The sequence below is a fragment of the Dryobates pubescens genome, chromosome 10 (genome assembly GCF_014839835.1).
Source record: "Dryobates pubescens isolate bDryPub1 chromosome 10, bDryPub1.pri, whole genome shotgun sequence".
In the NCBI taxonomy this organism is placed as follows: domain Eukaryota; kingdom Metazoa; phylum Chordata; class Aves; order Piciformes; family Picidae; genus Dryobates; species Dryobates pubescens.
In genome coordinates, this window is record NC_071621.1 from 1214421 (window position 1) to 1240426 (window position 26006).

Below are 26006 nucleotides of genomic sequence, written 5' to 3' on the forward strand. Positions count from 1 at the left end.
AGCCAGCCATTCCTCAGGTGCACAGAGTAGGCCACTGTGCTCAAGCAGGGTCAGCTCCTCCTGAAAGCAGCCTCCACAGGGCTTATTTTATACACTTCCCAGGCAATGCCAGAGGACACAGAAATGACAGAGAAGATTAAAAGACTTGTCTTGTGCAAAGAACTATCATGTCCTAGTGTGAGTCAAAACCACCTATATTTTAATATCTCTATTAGAATATAGAATATTATAGCTATGTTTGCCCTCTTTTTCTTTCTTTTTTCACTTGGTCCAATATCAGATGTCATCTTCTGTGAAATTTTCAACATTGTCCACACATCTGAACACCCAGATCTCACATTACTACAGTGTAAAATAAGCTATGGCTGGCAAGTGATGATTCTCACTGTGATGTGAAGGATATAGACCATATCCCCTTAGTTCTCTGAAAATTTTCAGTTGGATTTTAGTGAGCTGACACCTATCTCCAAAGGGGCAGCTTTTTCTTTGCTTTTTTTTTTTTTTTCCCCTGAAAATAATTTCAGATGAGCTAGGACAACTCTATTTTTAGAAGGCAGGAACCTGTGACATCCAGTCCCCTGAGGGGGGAAATATTATTTAAATAATTCCATGCAGCCTCCTATGCACGTCAAAAGAAAGAATAAATATAATTAGAAAATGTGACTAATATCTTTCTCTGAATCCCCAGTGTGCATCATTTTTAACCATCTGTTCTCTCTCCTCCAGGCCTCAATCCCACATGTGCTAAACTGTAAGCACAGAACCCACCTGTAAACCTGAAGTGTATCTTTTACCTCCCAGTATAGGGGAATCATCTACACCCGAGTTTTCCTAGTTTGTATCTTCTGTAGAAAAGGTGCCTTATTGACTAGAATGTGCACTTTTACCATCTTACCAGTTCCATCATTTTTTGTTCCTACACTATTCCTGACAGAGAAACAACAGGTGCAGAGAAAGAACTGAGAAGAGTTAAGTGACTTGCTCTGGGCCATATAGGGATTCTGTGACAAACAGGCTGCCCAAAGAGGTTGTGATGTTTCCTTCTCTTGAGACTTTCAAAACCCATCTGGATGTATTCCTGTGAGGCCTGCCCTAGTTGGCAGGGTGGTTGAATTCAATGATCTCTGGAGGTCCCTGACAACCTCTAGTATTCTGTGAAGCTGTGATTGTTAAATAATACTATAGAAGAATACATTTCCATCTGAAGCTGAACTCCTGGTTTAAAATGACATATTATACAAATGCGCACCATGTTACAATACCAGTGCTTGTTAAATGGTGGATTGAAAGTCAGTCTAAAATTACCAGAGCAGCACATTCTCCTTAAGCCTTCCTTGTAAATAAATTGTGAATTACATATATCCCATCAATAACCTGTTGTGAAAAACAAAACTTATCCTTGTTAGATCAGGCTGTGACATGACAAAAATGGTATATTATGCTCCTCATTTTATTTTGCTAATAATTAATTACCAGGATCTGATATGCCATCTCCACAACAGGAGATGCAGTACTGAAAGGTATAATACAATTGCAATATAGGGAAGGTTTATTTTAGGCATTAAATCAAACAGCATTAACACAGAGTATGGAAAACATTGCTCTGTTCCTAAAAGAATCTTTCTTGAAGGAACAGTTGTGAAAATACATTTCAGATTTTAGGGCTTATGCAAAAATATTAAATGTCGTACTAAATTATATTTTGAAAAGTGTGAGGCTTGTGCCACAAACAAGGAATAACTTTTATTATTTGGGCTGTCTTGGGTGTGCTTTAATTACTTAGGTTTCATAATGCAAAGTAAATCCTTGCTAGACCTTAGAGATTAGCAGAGTCAAGAGGCCATAGAAGTCAGATCTTTCCACAAAGATCATTTTTCCTTTTCTGATTGATGAAGGCAAAATAGCCATTGTGATCAATATGACAAGAAAATGAAAGTTTTGAGTGGTAAAAAGAAATAGGTGGAGAAGTATTTGAGAGGTGAGGATGTTTTACAAACATAGATTAGAAAGATAGAGGGTATGACAGAAAGGTCATATTCAGGAGAGAAGAAAATAGAACCATAGAAAAATTAACATTAGAATACCTCAGCCAGGCAGCACAGAACAGCTGTTGTGCCTAACAGAACAAACAATTCTTCTATCTGTAGAAAGAAAAGAAATAATAGCAACATAGCATCTTTCTGATGGAAAGAAGTAGATGTGAATGTTCTCTCGAATGCTTCAGCAGAAATATTTGTGCAAAAAGTATTGAGTAAGCTGCATCAGAGCTACGAGAGCTGGGGGATGCTCAGTGTCAGGCACCTGGCTACAGTTTGAGCTGCCCACCCACTGCAGTAGCAGGCACACAGACACCAGCGCCATGCCCCAGGGGGTTCTTGGGCCACATAGTGAGGGCCAAAAATTTGGGATATATGGATCCTGCCATAATGTCAAATGGCAGCCACTGTCATTGCAGAAAACTACTTGCATTCAAACTGCAGGCATCTTTCTTCCTACGATTATATAGTACATGAAGTGATGAAACAAAGCAAAGAGGGAATTATGCCACATGAATGGCCATCTGATAGCTTTTCAGTTACAACATAAACAATCCTGGGTGGTTATCAGGGAAATAACTGAACAAATTTTAACAGCATACACAGGACTTTGCTCCCTATGGAGAGCTTGCAGAGCACATACTTGAGTATACAATCTCAAATACAAGGTGCAACATGTATAAAAATAGGACTTCTAGGAAAGAGTACAACATTTCCCAGGACAGGCATCTGGATATTATAGTAAATGAAATTTTGAATGAAACTGCAGCAGAAAAAATTAAGATTAAGTCTAGGATTTACAGACAGAGAAATATATCATATATCACAATACATTTTTGCAGGACAAGTTCAATAGCTCCCAAGAACCAGGGCACAACCTTAATGCTGGCTGGATGAAGCTATTGCATTACTATTGTCACAGATCACTTTTGCAGCAAACAGACATTAATACATTATAATAATGGAATTAACTAGTCATTTCTGATAAGGAGCAAGTCATCTTCTATTATCAGGCAGAAAATCATCTTATTATTTTTCTGATATGTTCTCCTCTGGTACAGTCTACCAAAGAATATAGTTTAATTGCCTATAGAGTGGAAAGAAAATGTGTCTGGATAAGATGCAGATTAAAATGGACACAAAAATTAGACCCGAAGTACTGTAGATTTTCCAAGGCCTTGCTAAGAACTCAGGAGAGAGTTATATTTGGTTTAAGGTGCTCAAGCCTGAGTTTCTTCTCATAAAATGAAAGATCCTATTCAAAAAGTTTAAACAATGGCAAAAGAAGAGCAGTTTTAAATATTTATGATGCATACTGGGCTATGACCATAAGGATGTCTGTACCAGGGGCTGAAGGATTTGTGGGGTTTATGAGGGTTCAGATTTAGGTTTCTATATTTTACATATGTATATGGAAACATAACATTCACTACATAGTTCTCTACATTTTTTATGGTACATGCAATATTAAATTGTTGGTAACTCGTTTAGTAGTTCATATCCATGATGCTTGTTCCTAGACATACTGCAGCAGGTCTGTCCTTTACCTACCAGTTACCAAATTACAGTCACAGGTGAACCTCTTTATTATTATCTATTTTAATTATTCAGTGCTACATCCTACAAATGGTAGATAGCACTTAGAAAAAAGGACAGGGAAGTATGCATTTAGTATAATTGACAGAAACTAGAGGTAAGTCCCTTACTGTGTAAGAAAAAAATAATCTTATCTAAAAAATGTCGACAGCCGGTTACCCATTCGTAGATGAAGATGGCAACATGTGTTTCATATTGATTCTTGTATTATAAAAACAGAAAAGGTATCTCTTGCCCTCCTCTTGGCACATTTTCTTGACTGAAATTCTCTTCCACTGCAATGATGCATTTGAAGACAGGTCTTCCTACACAGCAAAACCTGAAGGCTAGTGACTGCATCGTTCAAGTCAGCTACTCACACTCTCTTGTTCCAGTTTCTGAAAGGGAATTGCAGCCTGTTTATCCTGAATGCACCTCCAGCAGGTTCCATTCTGAGTCATAGTCACAGTAGCAAGACTGAAAGAGGGAGGAGCAGCACAGCTGGAGCCATGGCTTCCAGATAAGGTTGTCCCATGACAGCTGGTCAGGGACAGCATGCAGAGTTCTGGTGTGGTTGTCTACTGCTAGATGTATGACCCTGAGGATTTCATAGAAACTGCTTTCTGTTTGAGGAGTCAGTGGGACTTTTTCCTCAGGGTCTCTGGAGAGATCAAAGAGTAGTGGAGGATCATGCCAAGTAATGAATCCATCATGGCAGAAGCACACATGAGAATCGTAGCAGCCATTGGAGTCTTCAGGACTGAAGTTTGGAGTGAAGAAGAAGACTTTCCATACAGACTCACCTGCAGTATACAGACACAAAACAGCTGGTGATAAAATTGCAACTCTAATTTACACTGTGGGAAATCAGTCTTTTGGTACTACTTCAGTCTGTACAGGAACTGCAATACACTGAAAGAGTAAAACAAAACTGAAAAAACAAAATTAAACAAAACCTGATGATTTTCATGCTAAACATATTTATGAAATAATTGTGAACATTTTATTCCCATGGAAGAATTCTGATTAACTAAATCATGGAAGACAATAAAGAACTCTGCATTTTGACATTAACAGTGCTAAGAAGATTTGCATAAATATTTAGTAAGTCATACATAATATATATTTTAAAAACTCCTATTCAAGGCTTATTAAAATATATATTTGCCCATTGATTGAGCCCAGACACTGTTGGGCCACATCTGCTTCTTATTTTGTTCATCAGAATAATTTCATTTTTACTTTTAATTTTCTTCCTCTATTTGTTATGTTAACCCACTTCCCATGTTAGGACACATGCTTTCATGCAAACACCTAGAGACAAGAATTTCTCATTTTTTAAGGGTGATGACATGAAAAGGTATAATGGATGCTAAATCTCTGGCTTAGACTTCTAGGTATTTTTTCCCCAAAGAAGTAATTATTACAGTAGTGTAAATTTTAGATTACATTCTGTAAAATGAGAAACAAATGTCTTCATTTACAGATTGGCCGTTCTCCCATCTTAATTTGCTGTGTACAGAAACTGAACTGTCTGCACTTCTGCAATTTCAGTCAGTATTTTCACCATTTAAAAATGAATATTATTTCCAGGAGCAAGAAAAGGTTCCTTCAAGAAGCACTTTTGAACAGAAGGAACACTAGAGATTCTGAAAATACTTAGCAAGAAAGGAGAAAACAAAAAAATGGCTACTTTTTTCCTTAAGTACTGCATAAGAGACAGGCAAGGCAGGAAGAGAAAGGCACTTAGTCCCCACCCCCAACCCTCTCAGTCAGGGAAGCATGCAGGTTTTCAGAAACAGCAGAGAAAAAAATAAATCTGTAGTTTACTCTTAATAAAAATAGGATATTAAACTGCAGAGTTCTGTGATATCAGACTACCTACCCACTTGAGTATACAGACATCAGAAATATGTATTAACCAGTAATTTGCATTTGTCAGCAACTTATTGCAAAAACTCACAATTTTTTAATCACCTCTTTTTTTTTTAGTTGAATTTTGTTAAGTCACAGAAAGCCTGTTAATCTAGTAACAGATGTTCACAGTGTTGTGTGTCCTACAGTGGTTAATATTAATTAATCGATTCATCAGTTCAACAGAATGGAAGGCACTAGAAAATTTGGGAAGGGCAGAGGTGAGCTGGTACCTGACATGATGAGACTACATTACACACCATTTTAAAAGATAAAAACAGGTTTAAAGGAAGAAATATTTCAGTGGACTAAAGTGTTACAGGCTGCAGTTCTAGTCTATAGCATGAATTTAGACAGTAGATGACTGTAAGATTCTTTACAGCTTCTTCCATCCCACAGCATTTTTTCACATTATAAGAGATTATACCTTTAGGAATCAATTCAATGACACAGCCTGGAGACTTCCAGTTCACTTAGTCTGCACTTCAATCAGGGTCAGAGGGGTGATGGTTATTATACATATTATACTCTGCATGCAGTTTGGAAGTCAGAAAAGTCAGCTTTAAAGTCTGTGCGATACAAACAATAGGACGTGGCAGGCTATGAAAGGCTCAGACTGTGCCAGCAGCATTGACACAGTCTTACTGGGTAAAAGGAAAAAGAAGGAGAAGAGGAAGTGGAATAGGAAAGAGGAAGGGGACAACATTTTGAACGATTGTCTTGATATTTGAATTCCTTGCTGTTTTCTCAGAATTAAAATAGAATTAAAATAAACAAGCAATATTTTAACATTTCCCCTTAAATCCCTTTGAACTTATGTTTGGAACATTTGCCAGGGCAGAAAGATGTCTCTCATTTACTGAGATTTAGAATTTACATTCTGGGCAGGTATGGTATTCTATACTAAGCATTCCCTCAGGCTCTTTAAAAAAAGTGTTTAATGGACAAGATGGACAGTGAAGAACAGAAAAAGCCAAAAGGCCTTATTAATCAGTGCACTGTGTACTCTTGCAGACCATGTAACACTTGCCCTACTTTAAAATTTAATTCAGGGCTGTGGTGGTTTGAAAGGAAAGGCTCTGCTTTCCCTCCCCCACTGAGAAAGAGACCACGGCTAAACCCAGTCGGAGAAATGAGAGTATATTTTACAAGGAAACAGATTATATGTAACACAACAAATACAGGTATTTTACAATATATACAGGAATATACAGCAAATGAACTCAACCAGAAACCAGACCCCCCACACAGGGGGCTTCCCCCTGTGCCCCCTTCACCCCCCTACCTCCCTTCTCCCCCAAAAGAGGTAGAAAAGAGATGTGGACGGTTAACAGGGCAGGAAAGGAAGAAAGGCCTGGCACAGGAGTTAGTATCTTATCTTAGTTGGCCAGAATCCCAGAAGCAGATCCAGCCGAGAGGGACAGCGAAGGAAGGAAGACTGAGAGAAAGTCCCAGCTACCCTGGGTCTAACAATCTCACCTCCCACAATCCTACCAATGAAATTCGTTTAGAATACCAAAATATTTTTATAAACATTTAGCCAGTGTGCCCCTTTCTTAAAGGCACAGCGTCAAACGGTCACAAGGGCACTATAACACCTCATAGAATAAGAAAGGAAAAAATGTACCACTATTATAATGTTGACTAAAAGAAATTCCAGTAAGGCCATGACACAAGAACTTTGTGGTTGGGCTGTCTTACACAGATTTGATGGTACAGTTGTGCTGAATGACACTGTCAAGAAGTCTTCTGTCACCTTTTATTTGGTGTTGGACTCTGTAGCACCAAGCAAGTTCAAGGGCTTACACATAGCAATATAAATTTGGGCATTCTGAATTAAAGCAAATTGGTACAAACACCTCATAGAAGTAAGACATGGGGAAAAGAAAGAAATAAGGAAGTTATACCATGATTTTTTTCCCCCCCATAGAACATAGAATTGTTCAGGTTTGACTGTATACAGAGAATACAGCATGACACAAAATCATTCATGGTGTTTGGGACAGGCCATGCCACATCTGAATCACATTGCCAGTGTTTTGAAGAGTTCATGCTCATTTATAAGCTATGTAGCTATATCTGTAGCATGATGTGGTGTGGAACCCTTGCCTTTGAACATCCAATTCAAAACTGGTAATCTGGGAGCTAAGAGAAGTTGTGATTCAGTTCCAATCACTTCTGAAGCTGCTTTCACTCCTTCATAGGCAGCTAGAATCTCTTTCTCTGTTGGAGTGTAATTAGCCTCTGAACCTCTGTAACCTCGACTCCAGAAGCCAAGAGGTCGTCCACGTGTCTCACCTGGAGCTTTTTGCCACAAGCACCAGGTTGGTCATAATCATAATGTGCAAAACACTGAGCTCTGGAAGGGAAAAGTTTGTTGTTGTGCAATATTCATCACCTGTTGTACTGAAGTGATGTTTTGGTGAGGATCCAGAACTTCATGTTGTGCCAGAGAGACAGAAGTGCAGAATTTAAGCACTGCTTTCTTAAACAGTAGAAAAGCCTAAACATATCTGTCAGTGGCTGTGGCTGTGGAGTGACCACTGTAATATGCTAGGAGACATACAGAGCTCTCAGACTTCTAATCTGTAAAGCCGATAACTGTATAAATCTTGAAATTAAAAAAAAAAAAAGCAAACTCTCTCACAGCCTCTCAGCTGATATAAAAATCTCATTTTATCACAGGGTTAACTACAATGATCAAATTAAACTCTCATGAATTAATGATACCTTTGTTCTGCAAAGCATCCGGACAGTAAACTCTTTTTATAAAAAAGTTAACTATATGTCTCTTTGTGACCGTTTGAGGCTGTGCCTTTAAGAAAGGGACAGTGCTGGGACACTCTGGCTCAATAGTTTGTAAATATTGATATTCTAAACAAATTTCATTGGTAGATTGGTAGAATGTAGCTTGAAGTTTTACTGCAGCTGGAATGTTCCTCAGTTCCCGTGTGTGTTCCTCTTCGCTCACCCTTTCTAGCCTGTCTGCTTCTGGGCACCTAGCCAGAATGATAACAGATAAGCTAATCCTAACTAATCCTGCACTAGGCCTAACAAGAGTTTTCTTCCTTATTAACTCCCCTTTTCTCTCTCTAACCCTCTTTGGGGAAAAGGGAGGTAGGGGAGCGAAGGGGGTACGGGGGAAAGCCCCTCAATCCGGAGGTCGGGGGTCCTGTTCCTGTATCCTTCTTTGCTGTATATTTCTGTAAATATATTGTAAATACTGTATATTTTGTGTACATACCCTGCATTTCCATATTGCTTGTAAAATTCATCATTCCCTTTGCTTTTCCAGCTGAGTTAGCTGTGGGTTTTTTTTATTTCTTCTTAGTGGGGGAGAGAAAGATGGGCCTTGTCTCTCAACCCACCACACTCCTCCGTAGTGAAGTTAGTATTAAAATTGTCAGGGCTCCCCCACAGCCAAGTACATCAGGTCCTTCCTAAAACAGCAGGCAAGCTTTAAGCCTGCAGCACCCTTCAAGATCCTGTCCCAGTGCTTCACAGCTACTTCATTTAGCATTCATTTTTCCTGCAATTCTCCATCTCCCTGAATTGTCCAACAACTTACCCTATTCACAACAGCTCCTTCCATCACACATTAATAAAAACAAATGCCACAGTTTACATATAAACAGTGTTAAATTAAAATAGGTTTCAGTTAGTTCAAGCAAATCTGCTATAAACATTATTATTCAGAGTTCAATCTCCATAAAAGATTCCTCTTCTGGTTTATTGTCTTTCACCTTTCTGTTTATCCTCTCATATTCATAAATACAGCTGTAGAACCAAGAGGCAAGTAGCAGCCATGAGATCAAATAAAATTCTCAGTAAACTATACTAATATTTCCAAGATGAAGTAACACCCTGGATAAGGATGTAATTTCTGTTATGGCGTACTGATGTAAACTGCACATAGCTTTTTCCTGTATCTGTAGTGTGCTCTGTAGGCATTGATATCTCACATGCTCTATATTCTGTTCTTCAACATTTCTACACTTGAATATGGCACTCTTCAGATAACTCCTGTTACTAGATTCAATCTTTTCACTTCCTGTATCTTTAGAATGATTTAGAATTGTTAGGTTCTCTGATAATCTTACATAAATTAGATATTGCATATGTGTATATGTTGAACTCTACAAGAATTTAACCAGTTTTTCAAGATTTAGTTTCTGAAATTCTTGTAGAACTACATAAAATGCAGAGAGAATACTATTTGGTTATATACAAATACTATATTATTATGAATGTGCATTCCTTAAACAGCTAATTAAATTTACTGTTTGATTTCAAAATTTCTACAATTCCATGATTCTAAAAGAGAAAGAACCTTCATTCTCTTCTCCTAAATTCCAGGAATGCATAAGTGCAGCATAGGGAAAAACAGGAGTTACATTTTTGATGTACTATAGTCTGCTAAAATCTGCCTACAGAAAACAAGAACGTGGAAGGGTCTTCCCGGGCTGCAGATGAGATTAATATACTCAAACTGTGTCTAATATTGGATTTAAATGGAGACGTCAGCATCATTTTGATGAAATGTTACTTCAGGTCTATCACTGAATATTAAATAATTTTGGCTAGCAAACTCCATTCAGTCATGTATGAAATAACTCAAATAATCAAATTTGGGGGGGACTTTGTTTGCAATTTTTAAAATAAGGAATGGTGCACCACCAGTCCTGGCTCACCGGAGAGGTCCCAGATGACAGGAAGCTGGCCAATGTGATCTCCATCCACAGGAAGGGGCGGATGGAGGAACCTGGAAACTACAGGCCTGTCAGCCTGACCTCAGTGCCAGGCAAGATTATGGAGCAGATTATCCTGGCAGCAATAACTGCACCTGAAGGATGGACAAGGCAGCAGGTCCAGCCAACATGGATTTAGGAAGGGCAGGTCCTGCCTCTCCAACCTGATCTCCTTCTATGATCAGGTGACCTGCCTGGTGGATCTGGGGAAGGCTGTGGATGTAGTCTACCTGGATTTCAGCAAAGTCTTTGACACTGTCCCCCACAGCAAAATCCTGGCCAAGCGGTCATCTCATGGCTTGGACAGCAACACTCTGTGCTGGGTTAGGAACTGCCTGAAGGGCCGAGCCCGGAGAGTGGTGGTGAATGGTGCCACATCCAGCTGGAGGCCAGCCACCAGTGGCATCTCCCAGGGATCAGTAGTGGGCCCCATCCTCTTTAATATCTTCCCTGATGATCTGGATGAGGGCATTAAGTCAGTCATCAGCAAATTTGCAGATGACATGAATTTGGGAGCAGATGTTGATCTGTTAGAGGACAGAAGGGCTCTGCAGAGGGTCCTTGACAGGCTGGAGAGATGGGCAGAGTCCAACAAGATGGCATTCAACAAATCCAAGTGCCGGGTGCTGCACTGTGGCCACAACAACCCCATGCAGAGCTACAGGCTGGGGTCAGAGTGGCTGGAGAGCTACCAAACAGAAAGAGACCTGGGAGTGCTGATTGACAGCCACCTAAACATGAGCCAGCAGTGTGCCCAGGTGGCCAAGAAGGCCAATGGCATCCTGGCATGAATCAAGAGTAGTGTGGACAGCAGGAGCAGGGAAGTCATTGTGCCCCTGTACTCCGCACTGGTTAGGCCACACCTTGAGTCCTGTGTCCAGTTCTGGGCCCCTCAGTTTAAGAAGGACATCGAGACACTTGAACGTGTCCAGAGAAGGGCATCAAGGTTGGTGAGAGGCCTCGAGCACAAACCCTACAAGGAGAGGCTGAGGGAGCTGGGATTGTTTAGCCTGGAGAAGAGTAGGCTCAGAGGAGACCTCATTGCTGTCTCCAACTACCTAAAGGGTGGTTGCAGGCAGGAGGGAATAGGTCTCTTCTCTCTAGCAACCAGCACCAGAACAAGAGGACACAGTCTCAAGCTGTGCTACGGGAAGTTTAGACTCGAAGTGAGGAGAAAGTTCTTCACTGAGCGAGTTGTTTGTCATTGGAATGGGCTGCCCAGGGAGGTGGTGGAGTCACCATCCCTGGAGGTGCTCAAGAAGGGATTGGACGTGGCTCTTGGTGCCATGGTTTAATCATGGCATCTCTGGTGACGGGTTTGACTTGATGATCTTTGAGGTCTCTTCCAACCTTGGTGATTCTGTGTGATTGGAGTGATGAACAGGATGTTTGTTTCATTTCAACTTTACCAACTGGACTAGGAAGTTGAGTATATATTCTTACCATGATTAGGAATCAAGTAATATTTTTTTTGAACAGACAGGGTTTAATTTTTTTTCTTCTTCCCCTTATTTCTCTCTCTCTCCCAGGGTAAGTAGGGGAATTCTGGTAGGGAGCAGAGCACTGCAAGTCTCAGGGTATAAATAGCTTCAGCCTAATCATAACTCCTTTGTCAATGTCACAGAGCAGAGAAGAGGCAAGAATATTCTGTAACAGTATCTGTCATGCTTGTCAGGAGGAACACTCTCCTACTCAATATATTGTTAGTATAAATGTGTATTCATTGATTAGGTCGATTTTCTTGAGCATCTCATACACAGTTTTGAGATGTTTGTTAAAGCTAGCAATGCTCTTCTCCCCTTGGCAATTATGTCATTACCAAACAATATGCCCATACTGTATCACCGAAATTCAGCTGCACCTGTTCAAGATAGCAAATTAAAATACTTAATGAGATAGTTTAGATAAATGACACTTGATGCTTGTTCTGCTTCCTCCAGCTGTTGTGGTTGAAACACTGAACACAAACAAGGGATTTAGGAGATTATTTTGATTTTTGCAGGCTTTTCTTGATTGTGGCACTTCTGTGAAACAGGTAAGATCAGATAGGGAGAGAGAAAAAAAGAAAAACAAGAGAACAAATGAAGAGTGAAGAAGATGCTCACAAAGCAAGGTTAGGAAGTAGGGGAAACAACATTTCTCAAATAATCAAGCAGATTAAAAGATTTTAATGGACTTCAGCAAGAAACAGTAATGACTGACTCAGGTGTTTCATGCATTTCAGAAAGGTATGCATTCTTGACAGCTAACAGACAAGAGGCCCTGTCTTATCTAGATTTTAAAGATCTAGTGTAACTCAAATAAATATCTTTATCTCATGCATGTTTTTCTTTTCTGACCATTCTTGTCAGTTCTTTCATGAGACTGATACATGGCTAAAATGTCACTCTGCACTGCTGCGCTTATGAAAGATCCCAGAGTGTTCATAGATCATGGACTAAACATCTCCTCCTCTCCAGTTTACGTAAAATCTACATATATCTACATAACCTGAAGGGAGCTTGTAGCCAGATGGGGGTTGGTCTGTTCTTCCAGGCAACCAGCAGCAGAATGAGGGGACACAATCTCAAGTTGTGCCAGGGGAGGTTCAGGCTGGATATTAGGAAGAAGTTCTTCACAGAGAGAGTGATTTGCCATTGAAATGGGCTGCCCAGGGAGGTGGTGGAGGCCCCGTCCTTGGAGATCTTCAAGACTGGATAAGGCATTTAGTGCCATGGTTTTGTTGATTGGATAGGGCAGGGTGACAGGTTGGACTGGATGATCTTGGAGGTCTCTTTCCAACCTGGTTGATTCTATGATTCTATGATTTAACTGATGTGACTAGAAAATGCAGGGAAGTTTTCCTTCCTCATTCATACACCTTATCTCTGTATACTTCTTTTAATGTGACTCACTTATCCTTAATTATCATTCAATGATCTTTTAAATATAGTCACTATCTACAGCACCTCTGCATTGACTCTGCTTATGCAGTTCCTGTATCTTTCTCATAATAATGTAGGCATTTTCCCCTGTTCCAGTTCTAGCAAATAAGTACAAAAGCTCATTTCAGACATTTCAAATGAATTTTCCTTTTGTCATCTAATTCATTCTCCTGCCACTGTAAAATTGTTCTCTACAACATATTTTTTAAGAGCTCTCTTGATGGATGGTGTCTTCTATTGTAACTTTTGTGCTACTATCATTCATTTCCTTTATTGTGGAAGACAAAAACATTTTATTGGCATACTCCTGTAACAGAGTTTTATCTACCACCTTTTTCAAATACCAATCCTTCATGAACTTTTGCTGGAGTTCGAAAAAATATTTCAGTGCAGATGGTTGCCTCTGATGCCTGAACCCTCAATTACCTGTTGCATTGTCTATTTTCAATTTCATTTCTATGCCTTTTGTAGAGTTGTGGTGCACTGAAATGAATGTTAAAATCCCTGTGAATTTACTAAGAGGATGATGTAATCTTGTTTGCCTTCACTTCAACACAGTATTTCTGCCATAGCTAAAGAATACAAATAATAACCTCTTGTATATATTGAGAAAAGTACAATGTATTCTGTGACTGAAGCTGTTGTGTGCTCAGCTAATTGTTTAAGTAAAGATCTACATATGCTCTTCAACTCCCATCAAATCTCTTACTTCAATGTATTTGAATAAAAATGAGAAATTATTCTTTCAGTGATCTGTGCTGCTGCTTAGTAAGACAGCTACTAAACCCCATTTTTCTTTCTTTGCTACACTGATACTAAAGGATACCCTGTGAGTGATTTACTTAATGTTGTCTCAAGGTCTATAAGAAGAAGAAACCTGAATCAAGTTTTACTAAGTCAAAGACAAGTGTTGTCTTCAATTGACAACTCTTGTAGAAAATCAGTATTCAGACCTTACCGCCCTGAAGATTAAACTCTTGTCCACTTAGCAATGTCCTCTTAATTCCAGACAGAAATTGCCTTGGTTGCTGAAGATTTGTATAGAATAGAATAGAATTAACCAGGTTGGAAAAGACCTTTGAGATCATCAAGTCCAACCTATCACCCAACACCATCTAATCAACTAAACCATGGCACCAAGTACACCATTTAGTCTCTTCCTAAACACCTCCAGTGATGGTGACTCATCGATAAAGATATTGAACAGGATGGGGCTAAGCACTGATCCCTGGGGGACACCACTAGTGACTGGCCACCAGCTGGATGTGGCACCATTCACCACCACTCTCTGGGCTCAGCCCTCCAGCCGTTTCCTAACCCAGCACAGTGTGCTGCTGTCCAAGCTACAGGCTGATAGCTTGGCCAGGAGTTTGCTGGGGGGGACGGTATCAAAGGCCTTACTGAAGTCCAGGTAGACTACATCCACAGCCTTCCCCACATCCACCAGGTGGGTCACCTGATCATAGAAGGAGATCAGGGTGGTGAGCCAGGACCTGCCCTTCCTAAATCCATGCTGGCTGGGCCTAATCCCTTGGCCATCCTGTAAGTGCTGTGTGATTGCACTCAAGATGACCTCTTCCATAATCTTGCCTGGCACTGAGGTCAGCATGACAGGCCTATAATTCCCTGGTTCCTCCTTCCAGCCCTTCTTGTGGATGGGAATCACGTTGGTCAGCTTCCAGACATCTGGGACCTCTCCCGTGAGCCAGGAGTGTTGAAAAATGATGGAGAGTGGCTTGGCCAGCTCATCAGCCAGCTCTCTCAGCACCCTGGGATGGATCCTGTCCAGTCCCATGGACTTATGGGGATTCAAGTGGCTAAGCAGGTCTCTAACTACTTCCTCCTGGATTACAGGGGAACTGTACTGCTCCCTGCCTCCATCTGCCAGCTCAGGAGGCCAGTTGTCCAGAAGATAAGCAATCCTGCTATTAAAAATTGAGGCAAAGAATTTGTTAAGTACCTCTGCCTTTCCCCCTGTCAGTAAAATCTGATTGTCTTGTCTTTTTCGGGCAAATACAGGTAAATACATACCTAGCAGATCCAAGTATGTCCAGGTGGTTTTGAGCTATGTAGTGCATGGACCTGGATGCAATATATTAACAGAGCACTTCTCAACTCTTAGGCCTCCTGGAAAGATTCACTACCATAAAATAGTCCAATATAATGGATGTGGTCTACCTGGACTTCAGCAAGGCCTTTGACACTGTCCCCCACAGCAAACTCCTGGCCAAGCAGTCAGCTCATGGCTTGGACAGCAACATTATGTGTTGGGTTAGGAACTGGCTGGAGGGCCGAGCCCAGAGAAATGGTGGTGAACGGTGCCACATCCAGCTGGCAGCCAGTCACTAGTGGTGTGTCCCAAGGATCAGTGCTGGGCCCCATCCTCTTTAATATCTTCATTGATGATCTGGATGAGGGGATTGAGTCAGTCATCAACAAATTTGCAGATGACACGAAATTGGGGGCAGATGTTGATCTGTTAGAGGGCAGAAGGACTCTGCAGAGGGACCTCAACCAACTGGACAGATGGGCGAAGTCCAACATGATGACATTCAACAAATCCAAGTGCCGGGTGCTGCACTTTGGTCACAACAACCCCATGCAGAGGTGCAGGCTGGGGTTGGAGTGGCTGGAGAGCTGCCAAACAGAGAGGGACCTGGGGGTGCTGACTGACACCCACCTAAACATGAGCCAGCAGTGTGCCCAGGTGGTCAACAAGGCCAATGTCATCTTGGCTTGTATGAAGAATAGTGTGGCCAGCAGGAGCAGGGAAGTCATTGTGCCCCTGTACTCTGCATTGGTTAGGCCACACCTTGAGTCCTGTGTCCAGTTCTAGCTCCCTCAGTTTAGGAAGGACATCGAGACACTTAAACTTGTCCCGAGAACGGCAGCAAAGCTGGTGAGAGGCCTTGAGAACAAGCTCAAGGAGGAGAGGCTGAGGGAGCTGGGATTGTTTAGCCTGGAGAGGAGGAGGCTCAGAGGAGATCTCATTGCTGTCTCCAACTACCTGAAGGGTGGTTGTAGCCTGGAAGTGGTTGGTCTCTTCTCTCTAGCAACCAGTACCAGAACAAGAGGACACAGTCTGAAGCTGCAGCAGGGGAAGTTTAGGCTCGAGGTGAGGAGAAAGTTCTTCACCAAGAGAGTAATTCGTCATTGGCATGTACTGCCCAGGGAGGTGGTGGAGTCACCATCCCTGGACGTGTTCAAGAGGGGACTGGAAGTGGCACTTGGTCATGAGGTCTGTGGTGACAGGTTGGACTCGATGATCTTTGAGGTCTCTTCCAACATTGGTGATACTGTGATACTGTGATAATGCCCAGAGTTCTCAGCTGAGACATTATCAGACATGGAGTGTCCTCATCTTAAACTAGAAGACAGCAGCAATGGAGCTGAGAAACAATTGTCCTTCATTCCGTGTGTTGTATCTCCTTACACATATATATAGTGCTAGGACTTCAGGCAGTGTTTCATTTCTCCTAAAGTTTACTATAATCCATATTCTAGCTTAAAACCTCTAGCTTAAAACCTCTAGCCAATAATTCCAGCCAATAAGTTCAGAAAGGATAGGGGTTTTTCCTATGACATGAGTGGCAAAATGAATTCTGGCTACTTTTTTCCTTCCAGTCTCTGAATCACAGTTGAAAGAAGGTAGATAGCCTACTACTGGGAATGAGTTGGTAGACACAATGTTTGTTCTCTTTGGCTCAGGTGATCTCCTATTTTTAACTAACTATATAATTCAGTATAATAATTCTAGCATGCCTCAAAGCACCTTTGAAGAGGGCATTCATGGCACAAACTTATTCATATATTTATTACTATTTATTATGACACTATGAAGCCCAGGCTCCATTACACAAGACAGTTATACAAGACAGCTACAAAGATAAGTTAAACAAAGGCAGCCTTATACTTGAGCATGAAATTCTGCATCCCATATGTTCCCATAGATTGTGGTTTAGTTTAAGGGCTTTAACCCATTATTTTAAGAAGTAGTATAAATAAATAGCATATGAAGCAGGTTGCAGTCTAAAATCGTTCAGTTATACATTGCATTTCCTCAAAACTACTGAAAGTGCTTTCAGCATTCTATGACAAGATATAAATGTTATATATGCCCTCCCTCCTCACTGCAATTAAGAGTGATGACAGCACTCAAAGGATGTTGTGAAATACAAACACCTGCATACTGTCGTTTTTTGGCTTTTGAAGCTTACATTAAATTTTTAATACATAGTTCTGGCAACTCAGTCTTCATCTCTCAACTTTAACTGGTTTGGTTGTCAAAATATTCTTTAAAGGTCTATGACAATAGTAATGGTATAAGGAAAGAACAGGAGATATTACTTTACTGTATTCATTACTGTAGATCTTTCTTCTATGCATTTTTATACTATTCTGCCACCCAAAATGGGAGGTATTTTCATGCAAAAAGCACTGGTTTAGTTTCTAAATTAGGTTTACTGCACAAAACAGGGAAAGAAATGCTATAGCAAATTCTATTTTTATACAAATACCTTAATACTCACAGTCTATATGCACTAAGCAGGAATTCCATTTTCTCTTTATAAAACTTAAACATGTCCAGGATAGAAAAGTAATAGCTGAGGAAAACCAAGCATTGATGTAGCTGCAACAAATCTCTATTTGCAAGGCTGAATGTTGAGATAATTTTAAAAAGAAGGAAGATAAGTAAAGAATGTGCATGAAAGTGCCTCTAAGATCAGCTGTAGGAAAAATGGTGGACTTTTTGTGACTAAAGTGTTTGCAATTCTAAGAGAGTCTAGCCATGAGGAATTAATAAATTCTAGTTTTAATGTTTTCCACAGTGTTCCAGAACTGGAGAAAAACCTATTCAAAAGAAACTCCTCAGAGTGTTGAGATACCATTCTTAGGGAATAAGTAATTCTTCATTCATCTAGAGTCTTGTCTAGCATTTCCACTTCATAATTCTGTAGTGCTAGACTCAAAATCTTCATGACACCATTTACACTTTGCTATTCCCTCTAATTAACCTTGTGTATATGTATCATGGTAGCATTTCAGCAGCTCCACCAAATGACTAATTAACAGTGCTGGCTTTTGGAAGACAGAGTATTTAGAATGTGGACTTTATATGTTTAAACAAAACCAAAACAACAACAACAACAACAACAAAAGAAGAAAAAAAAGAAAGGTGTGAGTCAAGTAATACCTTCCAAAACAATCCTGTATGGAAACACTAGAGTAGAGAATTACATTTGGTTTGGAATCAGCAGTAGCAAGGTCAAGATGTTGACACTGTTGTTGACAAGATGTTGACACTGTTGAGCCCAAATTATAAAGCTTTCCTGGCTAAGTAGTTTTGTTATCACAGATATGAACTGACACTAACTATAATGCCTTTAGAACCATGATTCAATCTCCACTTGTCACTGAACAGGAACATATGGATGGATCAGATTCTATAGACTGAGAACCTTCCTGTGCAACATCCTATGGCATTGAAAAGAGCCCAGATAACACTATTAAGGCAATCTTGAAGACTTTACTGAGTCTTGAAGTCTCTACTCACTGAGGAAGTGAGATGATTGAGAAGCTTGCTTCTGTGATATAATATCCTTTAAAAATTAATGTGCAACAGACAAGTAATAGGTTACAAATGAAAAATTAGTGCACACTTGGTAATGACAAAATTATCACAAGGATGACTAACATTTCCTTAATACTAAAAGGGTCAGCTTTTCTTTATTGCACTACTGCTAGTTCTGAGCACTAAATTATCATGATCTTTGTGACAGTTTTATGTTCTTGCTGACTTCTAATATTGTGACTGTAATATGATTCCTAACTTCTTCCTTCTAGTATGAATGGTAGAAAACTATTTTGCAGTGTTGAAGAGGAATAAGCAAGTCCCAGAAATACTTAGAGTCCCACATCTAGGATTCTTCTAGGATTGTTTCTTCTGGCTTTCATGGCATAGTCTTTCATGGCATACTGAGCAGTCATCTTGCTCTAGACAGTCAGATTTCCAGGGAATTTCTCTAGTAAACAAACACTTTGCTTTATTTTCTAGAATTAATAGGATGTTAGAGGCTGTGGAATACAGAATACTCTATGTGGGTTGAGCATACATTAACTACTTCCCTTGAAGCACATTGCCTAAGACAACATATGCCATTTGAATCCCACTTTAAAACTGGGATGAATCAGTGCTATGTTATGAATGTAACATGCAGAATGCTGCAGGCTCAATTCAACACTGAACTAAAGATATTTTTGGAAGTATAATGCTCCAGAAATTTTTAAAGACCCACTTTTTGTGTTACTTGGTAAGTTGAAATTTATTTTTGAAAATTGCAGTGCATCTTTGTTTATTCTTTTACAGAGCTGTTAGTTGCATTTGTTTTGACTACTCCTAACTTTACAATCAGATAAAAAATTATCAGGCAGTTGTTCTAATTCAGACATATTTCTTTTTTTCTATTTAAATGTTAGCTGTATAATATACAGGCAAAAAATTCCGTAAGATTTTTCTTTTGTACTGTCACAAGTGCACAACACAACATCTGACAGCAAGCCATTCAAGATGAAATTTAAATAATACTGAATTAGCTGCTTAAATGCCTTTTCCTTTATATGATAATTGAAAACTTGTCAACCTTCCTCTGATCACATTACTAATTTAGGTCAGGATACCTTGGATTCAATAGACCAGTATGTTACCTTGCCAGCATTATATGAAGGAAAAACGCTATGATACTATGACTGAAAACCTGTGTGTATAATGTCAATGTCAAAGGACATTTACCACAGTCTTTCACTGAGGGAATGGCTCTCTGAGACAAATGTGCTCCTACATCAATTCTGCTAAGACTAAAAAATGTCAGTTCTTTCCAGCTAGAAAGCAAAAATTTTTGTGATAGGAAAATCTTTGTCCTTCAAATGTTTATCCTTTCTTTCTAATCTTTTCCCATCTGTTCTTTTCTGAGAAGAGACATAAGGTTTGTATGACAAGATTTGATTTTAAAAAGATGTTTCTTTGTAAGAAAACAACATTTCCTTATCAGCAGTTTCAGTCACATGGTACTATTATCTCTCCCTTTGAAGATGCTGTGCAAAAGTCCTGAATCAAATTTCTATTTAATTTACCTTCCCTTTTATTGTTCAGCAACAAAAGCAACTGTAACTGCTAGCATTCTCAGGGTCAATGTGAATCCATACTAATCTGTAACGGTATCCTCTAAGCCCTTTGTTCAGCACAGAGAGACCAAGTCAACCATAAATGGAAAAAGCCCCTCAGGAAGCAAGCAAAAGGAAAATAAAAGGGCAAGGGTACAGATTCTGCTGATGAGTCTACAGGATAAGAGATACACAGCCTATAGTTTGTATATGAAGTTACTATAACATTAATTCACCACACAGCAAAGAACACAATGAAAAATTTGCTCTCCTTTTGCTAAGAAACTAATGAGAGGATGGAAACCCACTTATGAGCCTTCAGAGAAATATATGAATTTAAATTTATTGTTTATGTTAAGAAAGTAAAAGCGGTACTAAGAGATATTGACAAAATACCAAATATTTAGTGGTATCTCTAATATTTCCTATTTCAAAGGAGAAAATCCAACTGTCAATTTACTTTGTGAATGTCTTTTTTCTTAGATACATGAAAAGTCTGTCATTTTCAAATAGAATTATGTTATCACCACTTATACTCCAAAATATCTATTTTATATCTATTTTATATTGATTTCCATTTAACAGTGACAACTAGCCACTAGTCTCACCTACCCTCACTCTGGGAGCTTGACTGTAGGGAAAGAAAAAAAAAAGGTTCAAGCTGGTTGTATAGAGCTTCACAGAGGTCTCCCCATTTTTCCTACCTGCTTAGACTCCATTTCCTACATTTTCTCAAGACAATATTGTGTTCACAAGTTAGCATTCTTTAAGCAGATTAATTCAGTTTACAGTTTTTAACTATTAAAACTCAATGTGATATTAAAAAAAAAGAAGTTGAGAATGGCACTGTAAATAATGCAAGCCCTCTTAATGAATGAAGTAACCTTTATTACACCTTAAGGCATGCCTATCATAATCCTTTTGAGAAGTAATTAAAAGTTCAAGGTATTCCTTTTCCAATTTTAATTTCTTCCAAAACAGCTCTTTAATTCCATTTAACTCTCTTTCTAGTCCATTTTATTTATTGAAAGCAACCCCACAGAGAACAATTTGAGGGTAGTGGTAGATGAAAACCTGGATGTGAGTCGACAATACTCACTTGAAGCCAAGAAAGTCAATTGTATCCTGAATTGCATCAAAAGAAGCATGGTCAGCAGGTTGAAGGAGGTTATTCTGACACTCCAGTCTGGTGAGACCTCATCTGGAATACTGTGTCCAGCTGTGCAGACCTCAACATGAGAAGGACATGAGCAGGTCCAGAGGAAAGCCCCGGAAATAATCAGTGGGCTGGAACACCTCTCCAATTAAGACAGGGTGAGAAAGTTTGGGTTGCTCAGCCCAGAGAAAAGAAGGCTGTTGGAAGACCTTATCTTGTCATTTCAATAGTTAAAGGAGACCTACAAGAAAGATGGGGACAGTATTTTTAGCAGGGCCTGTTGCAACAGTATGAGTGGTAATGGTTTAAATCTAAAAGGTGGTCGATAAGGAAGATAGATTTTTTACAGTGTGGATGGTGACACATTGGAAAAAGCTACCACCAGAGAGGTGGTAGATGTCTCATCCCTGGAAGCATTCAAAGCCAGGTTGAAAAGGACTCTGAACAATCTGATATAGTTAAAGATGTCTTTGCTTACTGCTGTGGTATTGGACCAGATGACCTTTAAAGGTCCTTTCTAACCCAAAGCATTCTACGGTTCTATATTTGAATGTTAAGCAAGTTTGGTTCTATTATCTAATGTGCTTCAATTTAATTTGCCATAGTAAGTCTCTTTTTCTTTTGTTTACTGAATGACATTTTCTACTGAAAAATGAAACTCATTTTGAAATAGAAGAGGTGAACTGCTGCTAGTAAAGTCATTCTAGCATTTATCAGCAACATTAGTATAATTTTATTAGTAATACCAAAATATTGTGAAGATTGTTATTTCTTTACAGTACAGGCTGCATTGCATTGCATTACACGTGATTACAATATATTTCCTCCTTACCAAATGAAAATTTTACACACAATCAGAGCAGTTTGAAGGATGCAGTAGTTCCATTCAACTGTAGATTTGCTCTGTATCTAATGAATTCTTTCCTTATAATTAAGTTGTCATAGTAATGCATTTTTAATAATACTGTTTCATATGCCAGTAATGTTCTGGAGACAGAGGTCTTGGTAGTTTTTTTAGTAATCAGTTATGTTAAATTGTAACTTCAGTAAATACAGAAATACTGGTCTACTTACTGTAGCAGAAGGGTGTAGCCAGGCTACAACTGTCCAGAACACAATCTCACATACATAACAAATAGAGAGCTACATAAAACTTTGTGTGGCTCAGCTCAAGAAAGTGAAAGCAGATCCTGCACTTGCTTTGTTTCAAATGTAAATGTTTAATGATTGGAAAACCTAAATGGTAACACTTTACTAAGCAGAAAGAAAACTTTTGATTTTTCTTCCAGTGGTGTTGCTTTCGCATATTGGTATTTATATGGTACATCAGGCAGCCAGGGAGAGTACGTATTGACAATGGGAAACCACAGCACTTTGCTGATGCTGCTTTATCATGTCTTCTGCTCTGTATTTTTACCAGATAAATTAAATTGCACATATTTATAAGGTTTTGAAATAACAGGAAATCATCCTCCAAGGATTAGGACTGTACATGTTGGCTGTTACCAAGGCACTGACAGCAAGTGTCAGCATGCACAAGTCTCTGAGACCAAGACATGAAGCTTGAGCAAAGAAAAGAGCCTGATATTTCATTTTTTAAAAATTTTTTACTTCAGAATGTGAAGAATAATGCTCATTATTTGTTATTATCTGGCAAAATGTAAGTGCATCATAAAAATGTAGAAAAAATGGAGTTAGCTTATTTTCTGTGAATGAGAAAGTGAGGGAAAGTAAAAAAAAAAAATAGAGATTCTTCCTCACATCTCTCTAGAAAGTATAAGGCTGTAATTTTGAAGTGTTGTTTGAGAAGAGCATTTTGTAGCACATACCCTCTAAATAAACAGAATAGAATAAACCAGGTTGGAAGAGACCTTCAAGATCATCGCATCCAACCCACCTAAACAACTAAACCATGGCACCAAGCACCCCATCAAGTCTCCTCCTGAACACCTCCAATGATGGTGACTCCACCACCTCCCCAGGCAGCCCATTCCAATGGGCAATCACTCTCTCTGTATAGAGCTTCTTCCTAACATCCAACCTAAACCTCCCCTGGTGCAGCCTGAGATTGTGTCCTCTTGTTCTGGTACTGGCTGCCTGGGAAAAGAGACCAACCTCTTCCTGGCTACAACCACCCTTCAGGTAGCTGTAGAGAGCAATGAGGTCTCCTCTGAGCCTCCTCTTATCCAGGTTAAACAATCCCAGCTCCCTCAGCCTCTCCTCACAGGGCTTGTGCTCAAGGCCTCTCACCAACTTCATTAGAATAGAATAGAATAGAATAAACCAGGTTGGAAGAGACCTTCAAGATCATCGCGTCCAACCTATCATCCAACACCACCTAATCAACTAAACCATGGAACCAAGCATCCTGTCAAGCCTCGCCCTGAACATCCCCAACGACGGCGACCCCACCACCTCCTCAGGCAGCCCATTCCAGTGGGCAATCACTCTCTCTGTGTAAAACTTCCTACTAACCTCCAGCCTAAACCTCCCCTGAGACTGTGCCCTCTTGTTCTGGTACTGGTTGCCTGGGAGAAGAGACCAACCTCCTCACAGGGCTTGTGCTCCAAGCCCCTCACCAACCTTGTTGCCCTTCTCTGGACACGCTCCAGCAAGTCAACCTCCTTCCTAAACTGAGGGGCCCAGAACTGGACACAGTACTCGAGGTGCAGTACTGTACAGTGCAGTGTACAGGGGCAGAATGACCTCCCTGCTCCTGCTGGCCACACTGTTCCTGATGCAGGCCAGGATGCCATTGGCCCTCCTGGCTGCCTGGGCACACTGCTGGCTCATGTTCAGCCTACCATCAACCAGCACCCCCAGGTCCCTTTCCACCTGACTGCTCTCCAGCCACTCTGACCCCAGCCTGTAGCTCTGCATGGGGTTGTTGTGGCCAATGTGCAGAACCCGGCACTTGGATGTGTTCAATCTCATGCCGTTGGACTCTGCCCATCTGTCCAGCCTGTCAAGGTCCCTCTGCAGAGCCTCTCTAACCTCCAGCAGATCAACTCCTGCCCCCAGCTTGGTGTCATCAGCAAATTTACTGATGATGGACTCAATGCCCTCATCCAGATCATCAATAAAGATGTTAAAGAGCATGGGGCCCAGCACGGATCCTTGGGGCACACCACTAGTGACTGGCTGCCAGCTGGATGTGGCACCATTCACCACCACTCTCTGGGCTCGGCCCTCCAGCCAGTTCCTAACCCATCACAGTGTGCTCCCATCCAAGCCATAGGCTGACAGCTTGGCCAGGAGTTTGCTGTGGAGGACGGTGTCAAAGGCCTTGCTGAGGTTCCTTCAAAGGGCTGATGAAGTAGAAAGTATATTGTGAATGCAATAATTGATCTAAACTTTATGTCTTAATGAAAATGTGTATTGATTTGGTTATGAGGACTGCTTAACCTCTAAATATATAAATGCGAAATGGTAATTTCAAACTCTGAATTTTCTGTCCTTCCCTGAATAATGTGAGGAATACATCTGCTCAAGTTGAACTCTAGAAGCTTGCAAGCAAGAAAAAGGTGTGCAAAGTTTTGGATGAAGTGGAAATCTAACAGTGTCAAAGATAAAATTACTAAGGGAACTGTGAAGTGATAAAGAAAACAAGGGACCATACATGTAAGCAAAACTTTTGCTTCCCTCTCACTTCCTGGTATATGATTTTGTCCTGGTTTGAGGCCAGGCAGATCCTCTCTTGCACGTGAGAGGGGCAAAAGAATGACATTCACACAAATGGATTGCAAAAATTATGTAAAGTTTAAATGGAAAATCAATTAGTGTTTTACAGAAAACTACAAGCACAGTGACAAAGATACTTCAAAATGTAGAGAGTCCCTTCCAGCACATCCACAGGTCCCCAGCATTTCCCATCTCCTCACCTGAGGGCACACTCAAAACCCCCAGGGCTCTTTCTTCCCCCCATTCCCTTGCTAGGCTAGTCTCAGGCTGGCCAGGTCTGAGGTCTGAGACTCCCCCCTGCCCCCACACCCACACACTTTCTCCTCCTGGCATTAGGCCTAGACAGGCCTAAGAGGCCTTGAAATACTCTCCCACCATTACCCAAGAGGGAGCATCTCCCACAGGAGCAGAGGGGGAAGAAAGAGGAAGAGAATGACTTTGCAGATGGATTTATAGGGCGCAGGATATTATGGGTATGAAATACGCTATTTCCTGCGTCCACCTACTGGGGTGGACACTCAGGACACTGGAGATGTAGCTTGTGTGGCAGTCACAGCAGGCACCCAGCTTAAACTGCCACAGCTTTTCTGCTTAGCACCAAAGCTAATCCGACATCTTGATTGTCTAGAAAAAAGTGTAATATACAAGCTGAACCTGACATTCAAAGATTTCCTAGAAAACAAATACACTAAGAAACATGGGCATGCATTCATAAATAACTGCATACATGCAACGTATGCATTTACCCTTTATTTAGAAAAGATTGTACTTTAGCTAATAAATAAATAACATTTTCCGTAAGAGTTGTAAG

The 26006-nt window shown here is 40.2% G+C and overlaps 1 protein-coding gene across 5 annotated transcripts in view; it reads right to left on the reverse strand.

Moving 5' to 3' along the window:
* Positions 1 to 955: 955 nt before the first annotated feature.
* STS (steroid sulfatase) overlaps positions 956 to 26006 on the reverse strand; it is a 145989-nt gene continuing 120938 nt past the window's right edge. For all 5 annotated transcript variants that reach the window (XM_054164907.1, XM_054164909.1, XM_054164910.1 and 2 more), the window contains one exon: positions 956 to 4414. In XM_054164907.1, the coding sequence (XP_054020882.1) occupies positions 4032 to 4414 (383 nt within the window). In that variant the 3' untranslated portion in view covers positions 956 to 4031. The remainder of the gene's footprint in view (positions 4415 to 26006) is intronic.